This window comes from Thamnophis sirtalis, unplaced genomic scaffold, assembly GCF_051295495.1.
Source record: "Thamnophis sirtalis isolate CommonGarterSnake01/CBP01778 unplaced genomic scaffold, rThaSir2_p1.2 scaffold_2, whole genome shotgun sequence".
NCBI classification, from domain to species: Eukaryota; Metazoa; Chordata; class Lepidosauria; order Squamata; family Natricidae; genus Thamnophis; species Thamnophis sirtalis.
Window position 1 is genome coordinate 21,900,333 of NW_028261382.1, and position 25,584 is coordinate 21,925,916.

General features: G+C 43.2%; 1 protein-coding gene across 1 annotated transcript in view; it reads left to right on the forward strand.

Annotated features, from left to right (window-relative positions):
- The window catches only part of SMAD3 (SMAD family member 3), a 64,130-nt gene that overhangs the window by 23,521 nt on the left and 15,025 nt on the right, over positions 1-25,584 (forward strand). The window contains exons 2-7 of the mRNA XM_087704384.1: positions 16,353-16,546; positions 17,070-17,204; positions 18,466-18,540; positions 20,272-20,322; positions 23,144-23,356; positions 25,068-25,205. Coding sequence (XP_087560510.1) covers positions 16,353-16,546; positions 17,070-17,204; positions 18,466-18,540; positions 20,272-20,322; positions 23,144-23,356; positions 25,068-25,205 — 806 coding nt within the window. The remainder of the gene's footprint in view (positions 1-16,352; positions 16,547-17,069; positions 17,205-18,465; positions 18,541-20,271; positions 20,323-23,143; positions 23,357-25,067; positions 25,206-25,584) is intronic.

Genomic DNA, 25,584 nt, shown 5'->3' on the forward strand with positions numbered 1-25,584 from the left:
AGAAGTAGGGTTGTTATAAAACAAGAAGGATATACGGGATGGCAGGAAAGCAAGCTGGACAAAATGCCACCTCACTTCTTTGCAAGTTGGGCATTTGGTGAATTGCCGAGACACTCCCCCACCCTACCCCGTGACCTGACAATTGCGCGATAGACATATGCGCGCCGACAAAATAGCGCTGATTAAAACGCGATGTCAAAATCGCGACGACAAAAGCACAATGACAAAAGCGCGACGACAAGCACAATAAAATATAAAAGAAATTAGGGTTAGGGTTATAACGTACGTATATGCGTTTCACTATGTAGTTTGTTGATGACGTGATTTTGTCGGCGCACTTTTGTCAAAAATCAATTAGCGATTTTGATGCCGCTCATTTGTATGGCGCGGTTTTGTCAGTGAACCACCCTACCCACCCCCGTTTATAGCAAAAGATGGCACTGGGAAACCTAGAGGCATCCACGGAGCCACCAAGTTTCAAACTCAAATCAAGGAAGAATTCACTTGCCTTTGTCTGTCCCACCCATCCCCACCCCACTGCACTCACGAAGCAGCCATGTTGCGCTCAAAAAAGTTGGCTTTTGGCTGCAAACACCAGTCTGTCTATTCATTTGTCTTCTTCTGAGGTTTGTAAACCTAACACCCGCTCTGCTTTGGGATCCCAGCCCGGTGGGCGTTTTGTGGTTTGTGCAAGTCATAGAGAGAACCCACAGAGCCTTCTGGGGTTATTGTCTGTTTAAAGCCCCAAAAGACAGTTGCGCTGGTTAGAGAGCAGAAACCAAGGAGGATGAGCCTCACTGCAGCCTCCTCCGCTCTGGTCAGTGGAGCAAGAGAAATTTGCCTGCTGGCCTCCATTGGCCACACCATTTTTTAACTGGCCACCTGGACCGATCTCTTGCCTTTCAATATTAGCCCGACGGCTGCATGAAATCAATGTGGGTTAACACTTCACGCCAGGACCAAGGATTGAACTATTTTTCAATGTGGACAATGATAATTCAGGTGCAATTTTATCTCACAGAAGAACACCGAAATCCTGCTAGAATTAGTAATCAATTGGCTGGTTTTCTGCTGCTTTAATGGTTTTTAATACATTTTTATTAGATGCTTAGAAAAAATATAAAACCAGGAAAGAAAAAAGGATTAAAAGGTTAGGATACAAATGAATAAAAAAGGGACTTGGAAATGTCATAAAAACTATAATATGTTACTTGATTGCAAATAATTGAATATATATTATTGAATATATTATTCAGTTATAAATCTGAAAATCAATATTAAGATTTAAGGATTGCGTGAATATCAATGTTCAGCATTCTTCTCCTTCCTTTTCCCCTCCTCCTCCTGCAAGGAGAATGTCCACATTTTTTGGATCAACCAAATACTCAGATTATGATTAATAAAAGCCATGGTGGCATAGTGTTTAGAATTGCAGGCTGATTCTGCTCACTGCAAGCAGTTCGATCCTGACCGGCTCAAGGTTGGCTCAGCCTTCCAGCCTTCCGAGGTCAGTAAAAGGAGGACCCAGATTGTTGGGGGTGATATGCTGACTCTGCAAACTGCTTAGATTGTGTTGTAAAAGCACTATGAAGTGGTACATAACTCTAAGTGCTATTGCTATACTCAGTATTCATCATAAAATGAAATTGGAGAGTCCAATAAATGGTACCATGCTATTAAAAGTTTATTCTAATTCAAGAAGTCTTATAAAATTGAAACATAGATTTAATGCAAGGAGAAACACAAATTTGTCAGATTGAAGCATGCATTAGTACTCTTCCTTCCATAGAAGGGATCAAACATTTAATATGCAATCTTTGATTTGTTCTGTTTGAGTCGTACTTTCATCAATATTTTATAAATAAGGCCCAGCAGACATTCCTTCATCTTACATATTAAAAGATGTTGAGGTTTAGTAGTTTTGTGCTTTCTGGAGTCCTTTTAATATTCTCCATGTAATGCTCTCTATTTGAAGATATTGAAAGTCAAATGAAAGAAGTCATGATGGATTCAGGATCTCAAAAGAGTTTATTATCTTTCATGATAATAAAAGATTTGATAATGTCTTCTTGATAATCACATCTTGCGGTTTAAACGAATTATTATCTTTCCATTAAGTGAATTTCTTTGTGCCTTCCTCTTCATAAAAATAAACATTTAAGTGAAGCAAGGGAAGAATAAATCTGGGATTGTGTAAGCTCTTCACTTCCTCCTCTCCTCCCTTCCGAGGTCATTTAGTCTATTGTGGTATGAATGATTTTCTAAGGTGCTCTTCCAATATCATTGAGCATAGCATTGTCACCAGATATGAAGGAATGGTCTTTATAACTCCAATCATTTTTTAAAAATGAATTGTACCATTTTACCTGTCAAGACTGAGCCACTAGGTCCAAACATATCAATTTTTTTCTCAAGCATAATATTTGGTGTAAATATACTTCTGGAGATGCCAGGTTGGCACAGACTATGATGGAACTTCAATTTTTACAAAGAGATGATGATGACGATGTTGCCTAGTTTGAGTACTGAAATGCCTGCAATTAAAACAAGCAAGTTCAGAGAGCAGCAAGGACCCCTCATCACAAAGTTCTCTTGGAAAAGTTGATTCTAGGGCTGTCAAAGTCCGTTTCATTGAGGGTCACATCAGGGTTGTGTTTGACCTCAGGGAGCTGGGGTGGGTGTGGCCAGCTCAATGTCACTCGTGTTGGTGCCTGAGGTGGCCTCAGTGCTCTGCCAGCGAAAACAGCCTCCCAAGCTCCGTTTCCAGCTGCGACGGCCTCCTGCAACCCTCTGCCAGTGAAAATGGAGCTCGGGAGGCTCCATTTTCACTGGCAGAGGGTTGCAGGAGGTCGTCGCAACCGAAAACGGAGCTCGGGAGTCCATTTTCACTGGCCGAGGCACTGCGGGCCAGTCCTTCACTGTTTCCAGAATGGCCCTACAGGCCAGATCTAAGCGCCCCTCGGTTCGAATGTGGCCCAAGGGCTTTGAGTTTGACAGCCCTGCTCTAGGGTAAATTCAGTTTACTTCCATCCCAACCCTCCAGATTACTGATTAGGCACTGTGTCAATCACAGCCTGCGTGACCAATGTTTTATGCAGTGACCTCCATAAATCTAGAAGGATTAGGAAGCTTGACCTAACTAATCTAGGCCAAAATCATGCGGGTACATCTGCGTGCCTTTCATAGTTTGTTTCATTTTAAATCATACTTCCTCTTTCTAATTTAAATATCCATTGTCAATCATTAGATTCGAAAGTGTTCTTTTGCTTACTTGGGAGAACTGGTGCTAAATATAAAATGTCTATACGCTTGAGAGCTCCAGAGCTCTTCTCTCTATCCAATAGCTAACTGCTCATACTGGGCACATTTTTTAAAACATCAAAGCCCCCTATGGCCCCTTTATGGCCTGGGACCTCAAGCCCTAGCATGGCTGGCTCAGGAATTCTGGGAGTTGACGTCCACAGCTCATAAAGGGGCCATAGTTCCCCACCCCTGTCCTGGCAAATAGTTGGGGAAGATTGGAGGGTGGGGGAGAGAGAGGAGCTTAGGCTGTTTGGTGATGGGGAACATCCTGCAGGTCATCTGCCTTCTGTCCTTGCCAGCAGAAAACGTGGTGGCCCTCTCAAAAGTGTGATATGGGGGACTTTCCAGATGTGGATTGATAGTTCATATGTCTAAACATTGGCTTGTTGGGAATAAACGAAGATAAGCTCTATGGCTGAATGTGTACTTAATAAACTTAAGATAAGAATAGTTTATAAATGGACACGGGACAGTTAATATTACAGAGTCTGGAATAGAAATCCCTGATTAGATCATAGTTGAAATTCTGGCCAAACGTTTCAAGAAGACAGTTCCTTGCATCGTTTGCTGCTGATGAACGATTCCATCGTCCCAGCCCCGTCGGATGGAATGGTGGAACAATCAGCGCCTGTGTTCATTGAAATCGTGAATCTGAAAGGTGCTTCTAAAAGCAGCTGGACTGTTTTTCCCAGTTTTGGTCACCACGCTACAAAAAAAATGTTGAGACTCTGGAAAAAGTACAGAGAAGAGCAACTAAAATGATTAAAGGCCCAGAGAACAAAACATATGAAGAACGGTTGCAGGAACTGGGGATGTCTAGTCTAATGAAAAGAAGGATTAGGGGAGACATGATAGCAGCGTTCCAATATTTGAGGGGCTGCCACAAAGAAGAGGGAGGGTCCACTTATTTTCCAAAGCACCAGAAGGCAAGGCAAGAAACAATGGATGGAATCTAATCAAGGACAGAAGCAATCTAGGAATTAAGAGAAAACTTCCTAATAGTGAGAACAATCAACTTCTGTGGAACAGAAGTTGCCTTCAGAAATTGTGGGGGCTTCATCACTGGAGGCTTTTAAGAAGAGACTAGATAGCCACTTGTCTAAAATGGTATAGGGTCTCCTGACCTTGAGCAGGGGGTTGGACTAGAAGAACTCAAGAGCTCTATTCTCAATTGGAATTAAAATTCTCATCCAAGAAGCTTCATTGCTTCTGATGGTGGTGGCAGGATGGAAGGAGAGGTACCGACAGTTGGGACTAGATGTTGGTGGGATGGAAGGAGAGGTTCTGACAGGATGGTGGGGGCTATGGAAGGACTGTATTTCTTTGCAGTCATCTGGTCATTCGCACTCTCCCTGAGAGCTCTTGAGACCATTTGGGGGTTTATCTGTGCCCTCAGGGTCACCTGAATCAAAGTGCAGAGAGGAGTGGAATCTTGTTGGAACTTCTGCGAAGGCTCCATTGTAGGCTGGAGATTGGTGATGTCTTATCCCCTCCCCTCCCCACTCTACTGAGGGAGGGGTGTTCAATTTTAAAATGGATGGATTCTTTTGTGCTTCTTTCAAAGCAGTGGCGTTCCCTATCAAGACATGGATAGTTCTTCCTCTGTTCTTCTGTTCCTCAGCCAGTTCTTTCCCAGTGGCAAAACTGAGGGGGTGGTCCCGAGCTGTTCTCGTTGCCTTAACAAGGGGGGGGGATACCCTTTGGATTACGGTTCAGTGCAGGACTCTGATTGAGTCATTTCGAACCAGAGAGCCACAGGAGAGTCTGCAGTAGGAAACTAATAAACACATGATGTTGGAAAGAAGTGTGAGTGAGCTCTAATTTGGCAGGTTTTTGAAATCTTCTGGCACATGCTGTGCTTCAGTTCGTACCATATATGGAGAGTGAAAGTGGAAAAGCCCAACTGATAAGTCATATGATTCCCCAATGGATCTTTCTAGGCCAAGGGTAAGGCAACTATGGCCCCTTTATGATCTGTGGACTTTAACTCCCAGAATTTCTGAGCCAGCATGGCAAAGGGGCCCTAGTTGCCATCCTGGCTCAGGAATTCTGGGAGTTGAAGTCCACAGGTCGTAAAGGGTTCATAATTGCTCAACACTGACCTAGGCTGTCTTTTTCAGGTAGAGGAAGGGGAAGGAGACACAAGGAGGAGTCTAGGCTAACAATGTCGTCATCACCTCCTCTGAGCATTGGGCAACCTCTTTTGACTCCTTGACTAGCAAGAACATCCACTGCTCATGATGTTGGTAAAACAAACTTTATTAAGGTAGTGTCCTTCAAATGGACTAGGAGGCCATTTCCTCTGGTCATACTGGTTGGCATTCCTGGGTTCTGGTTGGCAGAGTTGGGGAGAGGAAGTCCATAATTGAATAGGATACACTGTGTGAAAGACAGAAATACAGGAAGCGCCAATCCCCAGCAGCAGGCTACATTTCTTCAAAAATCATGATCCACCCATAGATTATTTAATTTGTCTGTTTTAGCAAATAATGTGGCTTTAGCTGCTCCATTTGTAAACTATATAATCATAGAGTTGGACTGGATCTTGAAGGTCTAACTCTTGCTCGGTGCAAGATCTACTCAAGCATTTAGAGCAAAGGGCTATCCACTCTGTCTGTTCGAATATCTACAGCAAAGAAGAATTTAGGGGCAGCCTGGTCCCCTGGCTGGGAATTTGTACAGGCTGGAAGTTCCCTTTTATTTATATGGTACCTTCCTATTGGTTGATTCGTTTGTTGGTCCCCGGGGATTGGCTGTTGTTTCCTTGTGCTGCCAAGCCCTTGGCTCTAAGTACCTGATAAGCTGGTGGTAAATCAGCACTTCTGTTGACCGATAAGGTGCCTGTTTTTCAAGGTTCAATCATTTCCCTGGCTGTTTTTGTGCTTGCTCATCCAACAATCTTAGTAGCTGCAAAATTGGATGTATGTCGTTGTTCATTGCAATGTGAGGCTGCCAATGAGTTCAGGTCTCCTCATCTGACTGCTGGGTTGTGTTCTTGCAATTTGATAATTAGCTTCCTCCCCGTCTGTCCTACTGGAATGTTCCGTTTTAAAAAAAAGAAGGCAAAGGGGAGACATGATGGCAGATGCTTGAAAGGGATATCACAGGGCAGCAAAGGCTGTGGATTTATTTGCAATGGTGCCCAAGGGTGAGACAAGAACCCACAAATGAAAACTTTGCAGAGAGAGATCCGACCTAAAAATGAGAAATTTTCTGAACATTGGATCTCTTATGCACTGGACTAACCAGCCTTCTGGAGACCTGGTGGCTCTGTTAGTGGAGGCTTTGAAGCCAAGATTGGGTAGAAGATCTTCAACATATAATTGACTCCTCCCAACCTACAATTTTATGGAGTAGATCAGTGATGGGTTTCCAATTTTTTAATTATTGGTTCGGGTGTGCTTGCGTGCGAGACACTCCTGAGCATGCACAGAAATGTCTGGGCAGGTGGGCGGAGCCTCCCATCACCACTAGTACTGGTTTGTCCGATTCAGGCCCAACTGAATAGAATGGAAAGTAAAGCCGCTTTATTAGAAGGCAGTTGCTAGAAAAAAACGAATATTAGAGGTCTTCTAGTCCACCTCCTGCTCCAGCAGGAGGCCCAAGGCCATTTCAGACAAATGGCTGTCCATTCTCTTCTTAAAAACCTCCAGTGATGGAGCATTCACAATTTCTGGAGGCAAGCTGTTCCACTGGTTAATTGTTCTCATTGTTAGGAAATTTCTCCTTAATTCCAGGTTGCTTCTCTCCTTGATTAGTTTCCATTCGTTGTTTCTTGCCTTGCCTTTGGGTGCTTAATTTGAACAATTTTTACATAACAGGAGTGTCAATTCAAGAAGCTTGGCGATCACTTGCATCTTCGCGAAAATCATTGTGAGATGCAAGTAGATTCACTGAAACAGAGCAGGGAGGGAATAGTTGGTGGTTTGAAAGGAAGTGGGCTTTCTGTGTAACCAAGAATATCAATGGTGAGGAAAGAGATTTAACTACACAAACCTGGTGGGTTTTTTTTATCATCATCTTGGTTTAGAGACTGTGGTTGCTTTTTCATCTTGCGTACCTAGGAACAGTGGTTGGAAAAAATTCATTTTTATTGCACAATGCACTGGGGATGTACAGCAGAATCCAAGAAATATTGATAGCCTTCCCCCCCCCCCTATATAGGTGTATGTAGTCCTCAACTAGGAGGACTATTGGGATCAGAACTTCCATTGCTAAGCAATGCAGTCATTAAGTCAGTCTCACCTATATTAAAACTTTTTTTTGCTATGTTGTTAAGCTAATCAAACAGTCATTAAGCAAATCTTAAGATATTTAATATTTTATACACACACACACACACATATAGTTTGTGTGTCTGTGTGTTTGCATTTGTGTGTGTGTTTAGTAGACTGATCTTAACATATTTAAGATACTGCATTCAGTTTTGGTTAGCATAATATAAACAAATGTTGAGACTCTGGAAAGAATACAGAAAAGAGGAACAAAGATGATTATAGGCTACAGCTTTATGGAAACAGGAATTCAGAATGAAAAGTAAAAGTAGAACTACGGGTGACATGAAAGCAATGTTTCAATATTGCCAGGAAGAAGAGGGAGTCATGCTATTCTCCACAGCACCTGAGGGCAGGACAAGAAGCAATGGATGGAAACTAATCAAGGAGAGACGCAACCTAGAACTAAGGAGAAATTTCCTGACAGTTGCAACAATTAATCAGTGGAATAACTTGCCTCTAGAAGTTGTAAATGCTCCAACACTGGAAGTCTTTAAGAAGAGATTGGATAACCATTTGTCTGTAGTGATGTAGGGTTTCCTGTCTAAGCAGGGGGTTGGACTAGAAGAATTCCAAGGTCCCTTCCAACTCTGCTATTCTGTCATCTGGATTCCCCCACCGACTTTGCTTATTGGAACCCCTTGGGAGAGTCACAAATATGATCAGATAATCTCAGGACACTACAACCATTCTGAATTCATGCTGGTTCTTTTGGAGCTCAGGGCACTGCAATGGTCTTAAGAACGTTGACCAGCTGTAAACCACATTTTTTCCAGCACTGTCATAACTTCAAATAGTGTTTCAACAAACGGTTGTAAGTTGAGGACTACTTGTGTGTGTGTTTATGACCCAAAACTCCCAAGTTATAGCTTCATTTTTCCTTTCCTCCATTGTATTCCGTTTATGTGCAGAGAAAATATATGGTTGTCTTGTTGCTGAAATTTTGACTTCTAGAGAAGGAGGGAGGGTACGAGTAGCCAGCAGGAGTTTCCCTGGACCAGATGGAGCCTGTTTGGAGTATTTTGGGTGTTCTCTGAGAGGAATGACAATTTAAAACAATTTGGCCATGGAGTGACATTCACTTCTTCCCATCATGCCGGAACTTAATTTGCGTAAATTGTGAATCACAGGATGAAGCATTGTTTTAACGAGTGAATAAATAGCAAGAGTATTAAATGTTTTACATTCTCTTGCGTCTTGGGTATAAAGGCCAATGAACTTGGTGTCACTTGTAACTTGCAATAAGTCTTCTTAAATTCACGTAGGACTCAGCTTGCTTTTTACCTATTTTAATATCAAAGAAACACCATTTTGCGTGTTTAAAAAAGCAACCAGATGGAGATTATAATACAGAATTTGCTTGCATCCTATTTAGGTCTAGACGCACCAGTTGTGCATGAACTGAAGGCTAAAACACATGAATGGCTGCAGGAATTGGGTATGTCTAGTCTAAGGAAAAAGAGGACCAGGGTAACATGATAGCAGTGCTCCAATATCTGTGGGATTGCCACAAAGAATAAGGGGTCCATTTATTCTCCAAAGCACCTGAAGGCAGAACAAGAAGCAATGGATGGAAACTAATCTAGGAGAGAAGCAACCTGGAACTAAGGAGAAATTTCCTGACAGAACAATGGAGCAGTGGAATGGCTTTCCTTCAGAAGTTGTGGGTGCTCCATCACTGGAGGCTTTGAAGAAGAGGCTGGCCAACCATTTGTCTGAAATAGTATAGGGTTCCCTGCTTTAGCTGGGGGTTGGACTAGAGAACCTTGAAAGGTCCCTTCCAACTCACTGTTAGTCTGCTACTGCATTTGGCCAAATGGTCTGTGTTTGCCTGATGTATTGGAAACATCCGTTCCCAATTACTTGGGAGAAAATCTTGATCTCCATCAAAGATGCCTCTGTGTGTGTATGAGACAGCGTGAGTCACACAAGTGGAATCATACTCTCCTGAGATCCTCCAGCCAGTTACACGCATGATCTATGTTTCTGCACGGTTTGTGCCAGTACTTAAGCCAGAGTATGAAATGGGGAGGATCAGGTTTGTTAATGAAAATGCATTTTAAAAAAGAGGAGTGAACACTTTCTGTGTGACTCCTTCCTTTTCAAGGATCCAATCTGTGTCGGTCACTGGGACCAGAGAATAGCAACAGCACTTAGACTTACATAGCGCTTCACAGTGTTTTTACAGCCCTCTCTGAGTGTTTGCAGAGTCAGCCACTTTCCCCCAACAATCTGGGTCCTCATTTTATCGACCTTGGAAGGGTAGAAGGCTAAGTCAACCTTGAGCCGGTCAGGATCGAACTGGTGGCAGTGGGCAGAAATTGCCCTGCAATACTGCACTCTCACCACTGCGCCACCACAGCTCAGAGGAAGGGAAAACAGGAAAGGAAAAAGGAAGGAAGGAAAATATTGTGATAGCAATTATCTAGGGCTTCGCAGTGCTCTACAGCCCTCTCTAAGCGGTTTACAGAGTCAGCCTCTGCCCCAGCAATCCAGGTCCTCATTTTTCGGATCTTGGAAGGATGGAAGGCTGAGTCAACCTTGAACTGCTCAGGATCAAACTCCAGACAGTGGACAGAGTTTGCCTACAATACTGCATTCTAACCACTGTTCCACCACGGCTGTTTTGAGTGTTCGAACTTATGCTGGAGCCCATCTTCATGGAACTATCTTGTCTCCAGAATGTTTACAATTTACACATTCTGGTGAGGGAGAATTTCCCTGAAGATGAGCTCCGCCATGATTTGCAAAGCTCAGAAGGCTAAAACTTCTGGTTCCGGTGACCGACCCAGATTGGATCCTGCAAAGGAAGGAGTCTCCTCGTCTGCCTTGGGCTTTGTTATTGGTTCCTTTTCTACAGGGACAAAGCCAAATGTCCCACACTGGATATCATTTGTGATGGTTTGTTGACTGAGAGTGCCGAAAATAAAAGTTGTTTTTAGAAATTTTAATACTGTCCTGGGGAAAAAAAACCAGTATTCTGGGAAAGTGCAAATCCTCAGTTTTTCTGCATTGTATAAAGAGAGCATCCTTTGCAAGCAAGGTCCTTGTTAAACTCTTCACCCTTTGGAACTGGGCTTTTTATCTCTGGCTGGGTGGTGAGTCATAATTAAGAAAGCTGGAGCTATAAAACTCACTCGTTTCTCTTTTTTGGTGTGCTTTTCACCTTTGTCTTCGCTCTCCCCTCCAAATGCCTGATTTCAAGAGGCAACAATTCTCCATCCTTTCCTTCTGGAAACTCCACAGTGCTACTTGGCTAAGTGGAGAGTAAGTTTTGGTCTGGGGTCATCAGGTGCATCTCCAGAAAGTGTAGGATGAGGCGTGTGGTCACTGGACAGGAAATTATTCATCCCACACTCCCTTATTAATGAACACTGGCGGCTGGAGAAATACAAACATAACTGGTTTACTGTTCCAATAAAGTGCTTTTATGGAGGAAATGGAAAAAGAGTTGTATTTTGCTGTCTTACTGGGGAGTTTATCGGGGAGTTTAGTCTTGCTTTCCTCCTTCCTTAGTGCTTTTCCATACTTTTTTTTTGGGGGGGGGGGAATTGGCAAGTAGGAAATCTCTAGGGAGAAAATTTTGGGGAAAAGTTGTGGGCCTCGTCCTAATTTCAAGGATGCCCTTGAAATACTAGTGTAACTCTGCTCACCTATACCTCTGTTTGGTATTTTATTAAAGTTAATTATGATAAAAATAGAAAAAAGAACAAAAGTTGGAAAGCTAAGAGAAGGGAGAATGAAGGGTGCAAAGAGAATGAAAGGAGAGAAAAGGAAAAGACAGAAGGAAGGAAGAAAGTTCTAACTTTTTTCCATGCAGTAAAATACAAAATTGCTTCGCATTTGTAATATTTCAAACCATTTCTGTAATAACAAAGTCATTCTACTCCTCAAAACCTGAAACCTTAAACCTGAAATCAGTTTAATTATTTCAATTTCAGACAAAAAGTTCAGAAGTGGCTTCCAAATGGAAACAAAACTAGATAGCTTCTTCTCTTTAATTAAGAGAGTTGTGCCATCTCTGCCAACTCCATCACTTTTACCATCCATAGTGCTTGCCCACCACTTCTGCAGCCCGGTTCTGAAGGGGCTGCAGCCTAGAACTGGGCCAAGAACCAGGTGGTTGGTGACACCTGTCCTATACCATTCCAGACAAATGGCTGTCCAGTCTCTTCTTAAAAGCCTCCAGTGATGGAGCACTCACAACTTCTGGAGGCAAGCAGTTCCGCTGGTTAATTATTACAGATAGATACAGATACAGATTAACATCTAGTCCAACCCCCCCCCCCCCCCGCCCAAGCAAAAGACCCTACACCATTTCTGACAGAGGGCAGACCAGTCTTTTCTTGAAAGCCTCCAGTGATGAAGCTCCTGCAACTTCTGAAGGCAACTTCTGTTCCATTGGTTGATGGTTCTCACTGTCAGAAAATTCCTCCTTATTTCTAGGTTGAATCTCTCCTTGTTCAGTTTCCATCCATTATTCCTTGTCTGGCCTTCGGGTGCTTTGGAAAATAGCTTCACTCCCTCTTCTCTGTGGCAGCCCCTCAAATATTGGAAGATTGCTATCATGTCTCCCCTGGTCCTTCTCTTCACTAGATTAGCCACGCCCAGTTCCTGCAACCATTCATCAGACGTTTTTGACTCTAGTCCCCTAATCATCTTGGTTGTTCTTTTCTGCACTTTTTCTAGAGTCTCAAAATCTTTTTTATAATGTGGCGACCAAAACTGGATGCAATACTCTATAGGTGTGGTCTTACTAAGGCTTTATAGAGTGGTATTATTACCTCCCTTGATCTTGATTGTACCCTTCTGTTAATGCAATTTAGGCAGGGACGTGCAGTCAGGGGAGGCAGGGGAGGCAGAGCCTCACTACTGTCACCATGAAAAGAAAAAAAATGTAAAAGGAAAAAGGCAAGAGCTGAAGTCAGGCTGAGCTAGTTGCTGCCAGAGTCACCATGGATGACTCTGCTTAGTGCTTAACTGTTTAAAAACGCCTCTAAAAAAGTGCCCTCTACAGGAGGTGGTAGAGGGAGGGAGAGAAAGAGGAAGGAGGGGAAGGGAGAAGAAAAAGAAAGAAGGAAACTTATTTAGCAAAGGAGAAAAACAAATGCTGTCACTTTAAATTGGAACTGAGCATGCCTGGCTGTGGAATTCTGGGAGTTGAAGTCCACAAGTCTAAAAAAATTGCTGCCTCACCAGCCATAAACCTCACCGCACGTCACTGAATTTAGGATTGCATTGGTTTTTTTGACTGCCACCGCACACTGCTGGCTGCTATTTAGCTGGTTGTCCACTAAGACTCCAAGATCCCTCTCAGAGTTACTGCTATTAAGCCTGGTTTCTCCCAGTCTATATGAGCACTTTTGGTTTTTCTTGCGTAAGACTTTACTTTTCTCTACATTGAATTTCATTTTGTTAGATAAGATTGTTCCCATTGTCAGGAAATTTCTCCTTCGTCTAGGCTGCTTCTCTCCTGATTAGTTTCCCCAGTTCCTTCTTTGCTCCCTGGTGATTAAAACTCCACATGAAATAGCAGGTTTTTGAGAAGGCAGGAATTCCTACGACATGCTAAAGAACAGCGAACAGGAATCCAGACTAAAGGTACGATCTGAAAGGAAAACAAGGCCATCACAATCTTTGTGAGAAGCTCTTGGATCTGATCCCTTCACAGGCAAGAGTAGCTCTTGACATTTATGGGGCTTTGTTTGATTGCTTTTTTTTTTAACGATGTTTGCTCTTTGTTGAATTGTTTTCAAGAAACTTGTTTTGATCGCTATGGTAACTTAGGGTCTGCAACACAGCCAACAAATCCATGGGCAGTTTTCAAACTGGACTGGAGTCCCCCAGGAATTGGTCTTGCAAACAATAGTTTTGCCTGTGTTTATAAACATTCTGGAGTAAATGAAGAGCAGGAGGAAGCCAAGTGTGCTGATGATTCCAAATCGTTGCATCTGTAGTAAAACAAAAAACAGATTGGAAAGAACTCTTGAGAGAATCTCTCCAAAACGAAGCCAACGGATCTCGAGATGACAGAATAAGAGAATAATAGAGTTGGAAGGAACCTTGGAGGTCTTCTAGTCCAACCCCTCTGCTCAAGCAGGAGACCATATGCCATTTCAGACAAGTGGCTGTCCAGTCTCTTCAGTCTCTCTTCTATCTTCTTAAAAGCCTCCAATGATGGAGCACCCACAACTTCTGGAGGCAACTCTTCCACTCGCTAATTGTTCTCACCAACAAAAGGTTTCTCCTTAGCTCTAGGTTGCTTCTCTCCTTGACTACTTTCCATCCATTGCTTCATGTCCTTCCTTCTGATGCTTTGGAAAACAGATTAACCCCCCTCTTCTTTGTGGCAGTGTGTGACACAGAAAGATGGCTTGGGGCTCTCTTGACATTTTTGAAAGCCTCTCTTCCTCCCTCTCTCCCTCCCTCCCCCCCTCTCTCTCCCTTTTTCCCTCTCTCTCCCCCATCTCTCCCTCCCTCCTTTCCTCTCCCTCCCTCTCTGGAAGCTGACATCCAGTTGCAATCTTAGGAAGCTCTATTATAAAAATAGCCTAAGACCATGGCTTAGATTAGGTATACTGATTGGTTGGATTGGTTGGACTGAATTCTGTCTATGGAAGCTAATGGACACTTGTTACTTCCCGGTTTGGCCCCAAGGATACCCATCCATGCTCCCATCCTTCCATCCATCCAAACAATGCAGCTCATGCTTCTTGAAGAGCCGCCCACTATAAGCACCCAGATGCCATCTTGCTGAGTGCCTGGCAGCGAAGCCTTGTATTCCCAGCTCACTCCTTCCCCAGACGCGACACATGGAGAGGGGGTGTTGCTGGGACGTTGATGTGGTTTGCTTTTAGCTTCTGTCCCCTTTTGCCACAGGAAACAGCGTTGCTGACACTGGACCACAATGGCCTCCTGCCTCCTTCCCTGAGCAGGGAAACAGGGGAGTTGCCAGTCAACCACCAGTAGGGGAAACCATGCCAGTTGGCATCCCTTCCACCCAAATGCAGAGCCAGTGAGCCAGAGAGACTACTCAAGTGGTAGTAAGGAAAGGGGGAGTAGGGGGTGGGGCTGCTGGGTTCTGTTGTAGTTGGCACTGGCTTCCAGGTCAATGGTGGATGTTTTCAGGCCATGCTGGCACTTGGCATTGGCAGTTCTCATGCCAACCAAGGAGATCCTTCCTGCTCAGCCCTGTTTGGGCATCTTGTCCTCTACAGACGTTTCCAGGCTAGCAACTTCTCAGGTTGTGTACAACACACAGCATTGGAGTTGTGTCACCAAATATATTTGAATGAATACAAAGCACATGAAGTTAGGGAGATTTTGATCTCAAGTGTTAACACAAACATGGCAGAAAAATCACAATTGTTAACAGTATGAATGTGATGGTGAAGACAAGTCCAAAAATACATATTTTGGCGATTTATGAAGAGGTTTGGCTTTTCTAGGTCAGCTTTAGAGCAGGGGTCCATAAACTATGCTGGCTGGAGAATTCTGGGAGTTGAAGTCCACAAGTCTTAAAGTTGCCAAGTTTATGGACCCCTGCTTTAAAAAAAACCGTATCCTATGTGGATATAACAGAATCAAAACTGCCGTGTCAACAAGAGCCTTCAAGAGGCATGATCTTTGCTGATTTTTTAAAAAGGGTCTTTATATTATATAAAACCCAGATTTAATAACTTGTTAAAGGTCTGAGATGGTTATATATTAATACTGTATGATTTTTTTGGTTAAGTTTTATTTTACTTTTATCACTATTATATGTCCTTTTCTTCTGTTTGCATCATCATGTTGATTTGTTTTTGTTTTGCAAATTTACAAATCAAAAAGTATAAAAAGGCCTTGTAGCTTTGGGGGTGGGGTGGAAACACCCCCCAAATAAACCTCAGGAGACTTTGCAGTAGGCTTGGCTGCGCTTAGGTTCTTCCTTAAGAACAAGATCATAGAAGATAATAAATAGTAGTATTTCTATTTCTCCTCCTCTCCCCTGTGCATTTTTAGTGATCTGGTAGATCCAGTAAATGTGTAGACCCTGTAAATGAGCAGTTGACTTGTTTCGGATTAACAGCTTCTTAAATTATTTCAAGAATACCTTTGATAGTGGCAACTATTTAAATATTTATTATTTAATTTTTTGAATCTTAATCACTTAAAAAGTGAGAGAAAAGATTCAGAAGAAAAGTTACAATGCATATAAAAAGGGAAAAAAGAATCCAGGAACAGGGGATTAGTAGAATAAAATGAAATATGTTAATCCTGGCAATGATATGTAGCCAATTAAGATGTTAATTATATCAATATTATTAATTATGGAGACTAACTAAGTAAAATGTTTATTAAATAAAAGCAGAATTTGAAGATACATGCTACTTATAGAAAATAGATGGAAATTAAATGATAAATTTGGTTTATTTCTAAAAGGATAAATAATGGCATTGTTTATCTGTTAAAAAAAATTAAAAGTTGGAAAATATGGGAAGAAAATACGGCTAAAATTGGAAATGGAAGTATAATGTAAAATGAATTATGTATATGTAAGAATGTTAAAGTGAGAAAACTGGACAACACTTTGTTTACAAAAGAATTTTAAATATGTAACAAAAAATAAAAAAAACTTTGTTTGAAAAAAGAATACCTTTAATAGTGGCAACTATTTAAATATTTATTAAATTTCTTGAATCTTAATTTTTGATGGTTTACCACCATTTTTAATGGCCAACGAAGACCTTCTAGCCAAGCCTTGTCTCCAACGGTGCCTTTTCTCTCCAAATTCAGGTCCCTGGATGGTCGGCTGCAGGTGTCCCACCGGAAAGGCCTCCCACACGTCATCTATTGCCGGCTGTGGCGGTGGCCAGACCTTCATAGCCACCATGAACTGCGCGCCATGGAAATGTGCGAATACGCATTCAACATGAAGAAGGACGAAGTCTGTGTGAATCCATATCACTACCAAAGAGTGGAAACACCAGGTAGGGTCAACCCAGGAGCCCCCAGGGAAAAGGGTGGGAGCATAGGGGTCTCACTGTCAGAAACCCGGAAGCCTCAAAGTGGGCTTTCTTTACAATACAATACAACAGCAGAGTTGGAAGGGACCTTGGAGGTCTTCTAGTCCAACCCCCTGCCTAGGCAGGAAACCCTGTACCGTTCCAGACATCTTCTTAAAGACTTCCAGTGTTGGGGCATTCACAACTTCTGGAGGCAACTTCTGTTCCACTGATTAATTGTTCTAACTGTCAGGAAATTCCTCCTCAGTTCTAAGTTGCTTCTCTCCTTGATTAGTTTCCACCCATTGCTTCTTGTTCTACCCTCAGGTGCCTTGGAGAATAGTTTGACTCCTTCTTCTTTGTTGCAGCCCCTGAGATATTGGAAGACTGCTATCATGTCTCCTTTAGTCCTTCTTTCTATTAAACTAGACATACCCTGTTCTTGCAACCGTTCTTCATAGGTTTTAGTCTCCAGTCTCCCTTTATAATTGGCTGCTTTTCTCCGCAGTATTACCTCCGGTTTTGGTCCCACGACATGCAGAAATTCCAGCCGAATTCCCTCCGCTTGACGATTACAGCCATTCCATTCCCGAGAACACGAATTTCCCAGCTGGCATCGAACCTCAGAGCAACTACATTCCAGGTATGGCATCCCCAGGAAGAAGAGAGGAAGTGGGAAGGGGCTTCCTTTTGAGTCCCAGGAACCTCTCTTCACTTTGGCACGGGAGGTGCGGGGGGGCTTCAGGTCTTTTCACAGGCAGCAGGCAAAGGAGAAAAATGCCCCTTCTCTCCCCCCCGCTCTCTTGCTATGTTACCCCCAGGGGTGAAATCCACCTGGTTCGGCTGAATCAGTAGGGACGATTGTCGTTGGTTCTACAAACTGGTAAAAAAACCCTTCCGAGGCTCAGCTGTGAGCCGTGCGATTGTCGGAATCTTTTCCCCCCACTTTTTGAAGCATTTTCTTCCTGCCGGTTCAGGCGAACAGGCGCTTTCAAAAGTTCCGATGATTGCACTGCTCACAGCTGCTCCACACGATGGTTGAATCTTTTCCCCCCCCCCCACTTTTTAAAGCATTTTTTTCTTACCTATTTGCCCAAACCGGCAGGAAAAAAAATGCTTGAAAAAGTGAAAAAAAAGTTGGCCGCGCCCACTCAGTCACATGACACCCCCCCACCAAGCCACGCCCACGGAACCAGTGGCAAAAATTGTTTTATTTATTTTTTTGTCACCGGTTTTGTGGTTAACCTACTAATTATGGGTGTGAGAGGAGGATCCTTTTGGAAAGTATTGACCAAAACCTTCCTCCCTTCTGGTGGACTTCCTACTCCAGGGCCTCCCTCTGCTTATCTACACCCCCAGTTCAATTTCTTTCCAACCCCGACCTTCCACTATTCCCTGGTGAGCGTCACATCTGTTAGCAGATGTGCTTATTTCACGACCGGGGGGTAAGAAAGAATAAAGCCCTTTGCTTATTTTTTATTTTGCAAAGATCAAACCTTCAGCAGAGTTTTTTACTCTTTTGTGCTCGTCTTTTGGGTCTCTTTGGCTGTCACATTTTGCAGGCAAGAGGAGGAAGAGAAGGAGGAGGAGGAGGAGGAGGCCTTCTCCTGCGTGATCCTAGGCTGCAGATTTCCCCCTCCCCCCAACCGGAGCTCTCCTGACTTCTCCTCTTAGAAAAGTCGCCAAGAGGCGTCTGTCTTGCCAGGCGTTTTAATAATTTGTTAACATTTTTATTAGTTTTGAGTCATGCTTTCTACTTGGTATTTGGATTTTGGTTGGCCTGTCTTGGGATCTTGACTGAATAGAAAAACAGACGGGACATCTGATAAATAGCTCGGTGCGGTTGGGAATGGGGCGGCTTTTGTAAAAGCTCTGTTTTAATTTTTCTCCCCCACCTTCTTCAGAGACACCGCCTCCCGGATATCTGAGTGAGGATGGAGACACCAGCGACCATCAAATGAACCACAGTTTAGATGCAGGTAAATCACAGCCGGGAAATGGTTTTTGTGGGATTAAATGAAATGGTGCTCTTGTCTCGCAACTTATCTCTGGCCAAGTCTTGAAAACTCATCCCATCCCTCAGGGGATCCTTTCCTCCTCTCGCTTCCTGGTCTCTGTGATCTTGCCTCCTCGCCCCACCCCCTCACCTCCCCACCTTGGTCTAGTTCAGGGGGTCTGCAACCTTGGCAACTTCCCAGAAAAAGAAAGAAAGAAGAAGTTATAGCAATGGTGGCTGGTAGGAACAATCAACCCAAAGACATTTTTGAAGGCTTTTTTTTTTAAAGGTCCATGTAGATTTTTTTAGGCACCCAGGATGAAATATTTTTGCTCTGTGCTCTGTATAGCTTTAACCATAGGTGTCTTCTAGTTCAGGAGTCTCCAGCTGGCTGGGGAATTCTGGGAATTGAAGTCTGCCAGGCTTAAAGTTGTCAAGGTTGGAGATCCCTGTTCTAGCTCCCTGGGGAAAATTGTTGCTGTTTTCACTGACCTTATTTGTTCCAGATATGCTGGGTTTGTGCTTATATTGTGTCTGGGAGTTCTGAGCATCCTAGCCTGTTGGGTAATTTTAGGGTAACTAGGTCTTTTATGGTGAAAACTTAATTTCTGGGTGCAGGGAATTCCCATTCTTTAAGGTTCTCTCCTTGAAACACTACATTTCTACAAGTTTGAGTGGGCCGCCTTACGTTGAAAGATCTGGTCACCCAAACCCAGTCATAATTGGATGGTGTGGCTCTCCCAGATCAATGAAACCAGACCTATTCTGCTTTTGATTACTTATTCACTGCTGGAAGGACAGATTTTGGAGAGCCCATGTGAGTCTTAACATGAACAATGACTGGCTGGGGAATTCTGGGAATTGAAGTCCTCCAGGCTTAAAGTTACCAAGGTTGGAGAACCCAACATTTTCTCCTTCTCTGCCCAGGAATTATTTTTCCTGCTGCAGCTGACGCTGACAAGGAAAGCCACAGTCCTGGGTTCAAGCCCAGCCATGTAGGGAGGAGATGCACATTGAACAGGCCTTAATCTTGGCTTCTTAGCTTAGTTAAGCAGCAAAAACAACTCTCTGATGGCAATTTCTCAAGAAGAATATTAGCCTGAGAGAGCCGCAGTTCATGGCTGGGGAGAACGGCACTGTACTGCTGATAGAAGCCATGAAACATGACAAATGTATCTAAAATAACTATTTCTAATCAGAAATTACTGAATGGGAGTACAAAACCCAATTCTGCTTCTCTCCCATTTTAGTTCCATCTTTGCCATCTGCAGTTCTCCAGAAGTCCATAAATAGAGGGAGGCAGATATTCCTTGAATTTGGCAAATGGCAAAATGAACCTTGTTAAAGTTGGTTCCCCCCTCCCCCCCCCCGTCGCAAGCCTGAATTAGAGGAGGTGGTATAGCTTTGCTTTCTGCAATGTTCACCCAGTCCTAAAGCAACCTGGACCCACCGAAGCATTTAAGATCACTTTTTGGACTCTAGAATTGTAAACGTAGAGTTTTCTTGAGGAAGCGTTGTGGAGATTAATGAGACCCACACTTAAAATTTAACCAATTTGTACACTGCACCAAAACACTTTGGCTTAGCATGTGAAGACAATTCCTGTGGCTTATTCAACAGATCACAATTATGCAAACCTGGGGTTAGTGCAATGTGTGATCTGAATGACAGTCTGTTTGAGAGTGGCTCATTGAATTTCCTTCTGCCCCGCTAGGTTCTCCAAATTTATCTCCGAATCCGATGTCTCCTGCACACAGTAATCTGGGTAAGTGTAGCATAATGTGGGGCCTTTGATTTTTACCCTGGGAGCTGAAGGCAGAGTCACAGAGGGTGCTGCACAACTGTGGCTTTAATTGGGACCTATTGTGAAAAAAAGACTCAACATTTAGCATTCTCATTCCACTTTCACTCCCAGTTAATAGATTTGTCAGGTTGTATTTTCTCTTGAAGTTCTGCCACCTGTTTCTCTCTGGGACAAGATGAATGTACGTATCCGAAGGAAGCAATCCACTCTGAGATCACTTCCAGTTCTCTTAAAAAAACTATTTTGGTTCCTGATTGAGAAAACAGATGTGCGGCAACTAGCCAGCTCTTGAATCTTGCATGAATATGATTTAAGTAACAAATGTCTTGTGGCATTTAGCTCGCTCTTGTTAACATCCACTGAAAAGAGGCTCACAGACACCAATAACATTTCGCTCAACTCTGCTTGGCTTGGAGATGTTGCCCACTCAACCTCTACTGGACTGCAGTCCAAGTCCTCATCCACCATTTGGTTGTATTCATTGACAAATCTGGAAGCTGTTGTCATTTTCAGTGTTTCAACCCCATGTTGGATCATCCAATGAAATGTTAAGAGTGGTGGATTCAAGGCAGGTATACTGATGTTGTTCACACAATGCAGAGTTAAACTAAACTAAGCCTGAAATATGGTGGGAGCAGATCTTTGGTGGCTTTAAAAGAGAATTACGCCAATGGATGGAGAATAAAGCTGGTCATCCGATGTCTTTCCGTAGCAATTTGCCTCTTACTTTGGATACAGAAAACTCATGTATTTTGCTGGAATGTCCTTAGTCTCATCTTCCCAAAGTTATGAGCCCTGGTGGCACAGTGGTTAGAAAGCAGTATTGCAGGCTAATTCTGCCCACTGCCAGCAGTTCGATTCTGAATGGCTCAAGATTGACTCTGTCCTTCCGAGGTCGGTAAAATGAGGACCCAGATTGTTGGCGGCAAGAGGCTGATTCTGTAAACCGCTTACAGAGGGCTGTATAGCATTTTGAAGTGGTATATAAATATAAGGGCTATTGCTATTGGCCAGGGTAGGAACAAAAGCTGGACTTCCGGGCTGATCCACCACCTTTTTATATGTCTATTCTAATTAGTAGCAATTATCTCCAAAACTTTGGTAAAACTTGGGTCAGACAAGCGTGCCATGCATCATCATTGTGCAATATGGTAGCAGCTCCAAACTGCATCATCAACCGGCTGCAACCCTTCCATGCCTTGGAATGAGGTTGAATGTGTTGAGTGACCAGCAACATTTTTGGACAGGAGTCAAATACTTCAAGATGGTGGCCACTGTGATGTGACTAATGCTTCTCTACTTCTGCATGCGATAGTGCACATACTGAAGAGGTGGCTGTTTGTGCCACTGTGGTCATCTTCCTAATTTTCTGACACCCCGTCCCCCTTTCCCGTGCCACTGTGCACAGCATGGGTGATTTCCCAGAACACCCTTTTCCTGGACCAGTTAATTATGCACATTGCAAAGAAGCCAGAAGGTGGCTTGGTTTTGACCTCACAATTTGTGTGAATCTGCCCGTTATAGTTTAGTTTTAGTTTAGTTTTATTGATCTTGTTTGCAAACTAATTGCTATATTTTATATTCGAAAGCCTAATTTAAACCCAAAATGTTGGTTTATATGAGCCATGGTGGCGCAGTGGTTAGAGTGCAGTACTGCAGGCTTCTTCTGCTGACTGGCGGCTGACTGCAATTTGGCAGTTCAAATCTCACCAGGCTCAAGGTTGACACAGCCTTCCATTCTTCCAAGGTCAATAAAACAAGAACCCAAATTGTTCGGGGCAAGAGGCTGGCTCTGTAAATCGCTTAGAGAGCGCTGTGAAGCACTGTGAAGTGGTATCTAAGTGCTATTGGTATTATTCAACAAACCATGATTTAGTTAACTGGAGGGCATGTATTGGATGTCTAGCTTAGTTGAGGGATACCTGTGTATCATTAGAAAAATAATTGCTTGTAATGCAACCCTTCCTCCTCCTGGATCTTACTAGACTCCTTGAAGAACTAAAAATACAGCTATTCCTTGACTTACAACCACAGTTTCTGTTCTAAACAAGACAGTTAAGTGGGTCTCACCTGATTTTACTACCTTTTTTGGGCTACAATACTGTTATAATAATTAACAGAATAAAAGAGTTGGAAGGGACCTTGGAGGTCTTCTAGTCAAACATGCCTGCTCAAGCAGGAAACCCTATACATTTTCAGACAAATGGTTGGCCAATCTCTTGAGACTAGAAAGAGTTCAGAGAAGAGCAACCAAGATGATTTAGGGGGCTGGAGGCTAAAACATATGATGAACGGTTGCAGGAATTTGGTATGTCTAGTCTAGTGAAAAGAAGGGGTGACATGATAGCAATCTTCCAATATTTGAGGGGCTGATCAAGCTCTTCTCCAAAGCACCTGAAGGCAGGACAAGAAGCAACAGATGGAAACTGATCAAGGAGAGAAGCAACCTAGAATTAAGGAGAAATTTATTGACAGTGAGAACAATTAACCAGTGGAACAGAAGTTGCCTTCAGAAGTTGTTAGTGCTCCATCACTGGAGGCTTTGAAGAAGAGATTGGCCACTTTTCTGGAATGGTATAAGGTCTCCTGCTTGAGGGGGGGATCAGACTAGAAGACCTCCAAGGTCCCTTCCAACTCTGCTATTCTGTTATTCTATTATTCTGACTACCTGTAAACATTTTACTTATAAACCGAGGACCACCTGCACACATTTTTAAGCCGCTGGTAAAACTGTACATGTGAGAAGAAGCAAAGTTTATCTTCTCCACTTTTTTCTTTGCAGATCTCCAGCCGGTCACCTACTGTGAACCTGCCTTCTGGTGCTCCATTTCCTATTATGAGCTCAACCAGCGAGTGGGAGAGACATTCCATGCTTCTCAACCCTCAATGACCGTGGATGGTTTCACGGACCCATCAAATTCAGAGCGCTTCTGCCTTGGCCTGCTTTCCAATGTCAACCGCAACGCAGCAGTGGAGCTCACCAGGCGGCACATTGGTAGCTTCCATCACCTTGTCTTTGGGGGAGGGGGCTGGAAAGGGGGGTGGGGGTGGAAGGGACTCAGGCCCTGCATAAACAACTCAGCCAGGAGAGTTTAGCCTTTAGGGCACACATAGCTTTTTTGCTTATCTTAAGTTGGGGGTGGGGAACTATGGCCCCTTTATTATCTGTGGACTTCAGCTCCCAGAATTCTTCTCAGGAATTCTGGGAGTTGAAGTCCATGGATCATAAAGGAGCCATACATGCCAGACTGGCTCAGGAATTCTGGGAGTTGAAGTCCACAAGTTATAAAGGGACCATAGTTCCCTACCCCGTCTAAAGTGATGCTGCATATTGAATTACAGACTGTCTGACTTTATTATCTTTCTTGTTTATATAATAAACTTAATGTTTGGAAGGCATCAACTTTTCTGTGATTTTCATACAGGCACGCTCTTTAACTCTGTTTATTACAGCTGGCTCTCTCACCAACACAAATGGAAAGCTGGACTCCCTTTCACAGGATGAGAGCAACAACTTTACAAACCAGTCTCTCAAAATGTCCTATCCAATTCTGAAAAAGTTGTGTTTTTTAGTGGTGCTCTTTTTGAGTCATGTGAACAAGTCATAACATTTTTTTTCCAGCAGGCAGCAGTTTCTTGGAGTCAATGAACAGAGGGAATTAAGTAGAACTGCCATGCTTTGGAGATTCCAAAAAACCCCAAACAAACTTTGTTCCAGCTGTAGTGATTTCATCAGTTTTGGACTTTTTAAATAATGGAATTTCCATCAGTGCCTCTTCCTGGAGGCTACAGAAAAGGGGGCTGACTTATTAGAAAGCAACTTATGGCCTAAGATAACTTGCATATGGTAGTGGCTATAGCACAGAGAAGGCACATTCCAGATGTTTCAGACTATGCTTCCCATCAGCCTTTAGCCACGTTGGTGAGAACTGAAGCCCAAAATTCCTGAGCAGCATCAAATTGCCTATCCCTGGGATGCAGAGGGGTCAACTTCTGTCCAGCTCTCAATTTCTCCTCCCGTGGTGAACCAAGATACATAATTCAGCCCAGACTTCTCACTGCATGGCCATCAGAATCAGTGGTGAAATTCAATTTTTTTTACTTTTTACATTATGTGGGTGTGGCTTGGTAAGCATGACAGGGGAAGGATATTCCAAAATCTCCACTCCCTCCCCACTCTAGGGCCAGCCAGATGTGGTATTTGCTGGTTTTCCGAACTACTCAAAATTTCCACTATCGGTTCTCCAGAACCTGTCAGAAACTTCTGAATTTCACCCCTGCTCAGGATATCCCAAAGGTGTTTTTTTCAGAAGGCAACTGGACTTTCTTGGTTGTTCCTTGAAAATGTTTCACCTCTCATCCAAGAAGCTTCTTCAGTTCTGGACGTTTTCAAGGAAAAACCAAGAAAGTCCAGATGTCTTCTAGAAAGACATCTTTGGGATATCTTAATGGCCATGTAGAGAGAAGAAAAACACCTTTGGGACAACCAGGACCTGGATGATTGAGACTCTCCATAGACATAGTCAAGATAGGTTACAAAGCACCACATAAGTTGCTTTTTGGAAGAAGGTTGCAAAGATCTTTGGTGTCTCTTGATGCCTGGGAGGGAGGGAGGGAAGACCCAAAGGAATCCTTCTGGGCTTTCAAAAAAGAGATGGAACTCTTTGTCTTCTTTGCTGTCCTGATGTTGAACTTGTGTTTTCTAGGGAGAGGAGTGAGGTTGTATTACATTGGAGGGGAAGTTTTTGCCGAGTGCCTTAGTGACAGTGCCATATTTGTCCAGTCCCCCAACTGCAACCAGCGTTATGGCTGGCACCCAGCCACTGTGTGCAAAATACCACCAGGTAATTTATTTTGACTCTGCTTCCCTTTTGTGTCTTATGTCTTTCCCTGTCACTTTTGTCCGGTGAGTTGGCTCAGAGGACTGACTCTGTGGTAGAGAATCTGTGCAGTTGAGAACCACAGACGGATTTCCATAGGAGATTCTATCTCTGTCTCTCCCTCTGTGTCTGTCTCTGTCTCTCTATCTAACTGTCTTTGCTTCTGTCTGTCTGTCTGTCTCTGTCTGTCTGTCTCTCTCTCTCTGTCTCTCTGTCTGTCTGTCTGTCTCTGTCTTTTCAAGAACTTGGGTTTTCTGGAAGACCTTATCCAGTTTTGCAAAACAATTTGCATTCATCACCTTTTTGGATCAGTTTAAACTAGTTGACAGCTCTGTTGTTGGGT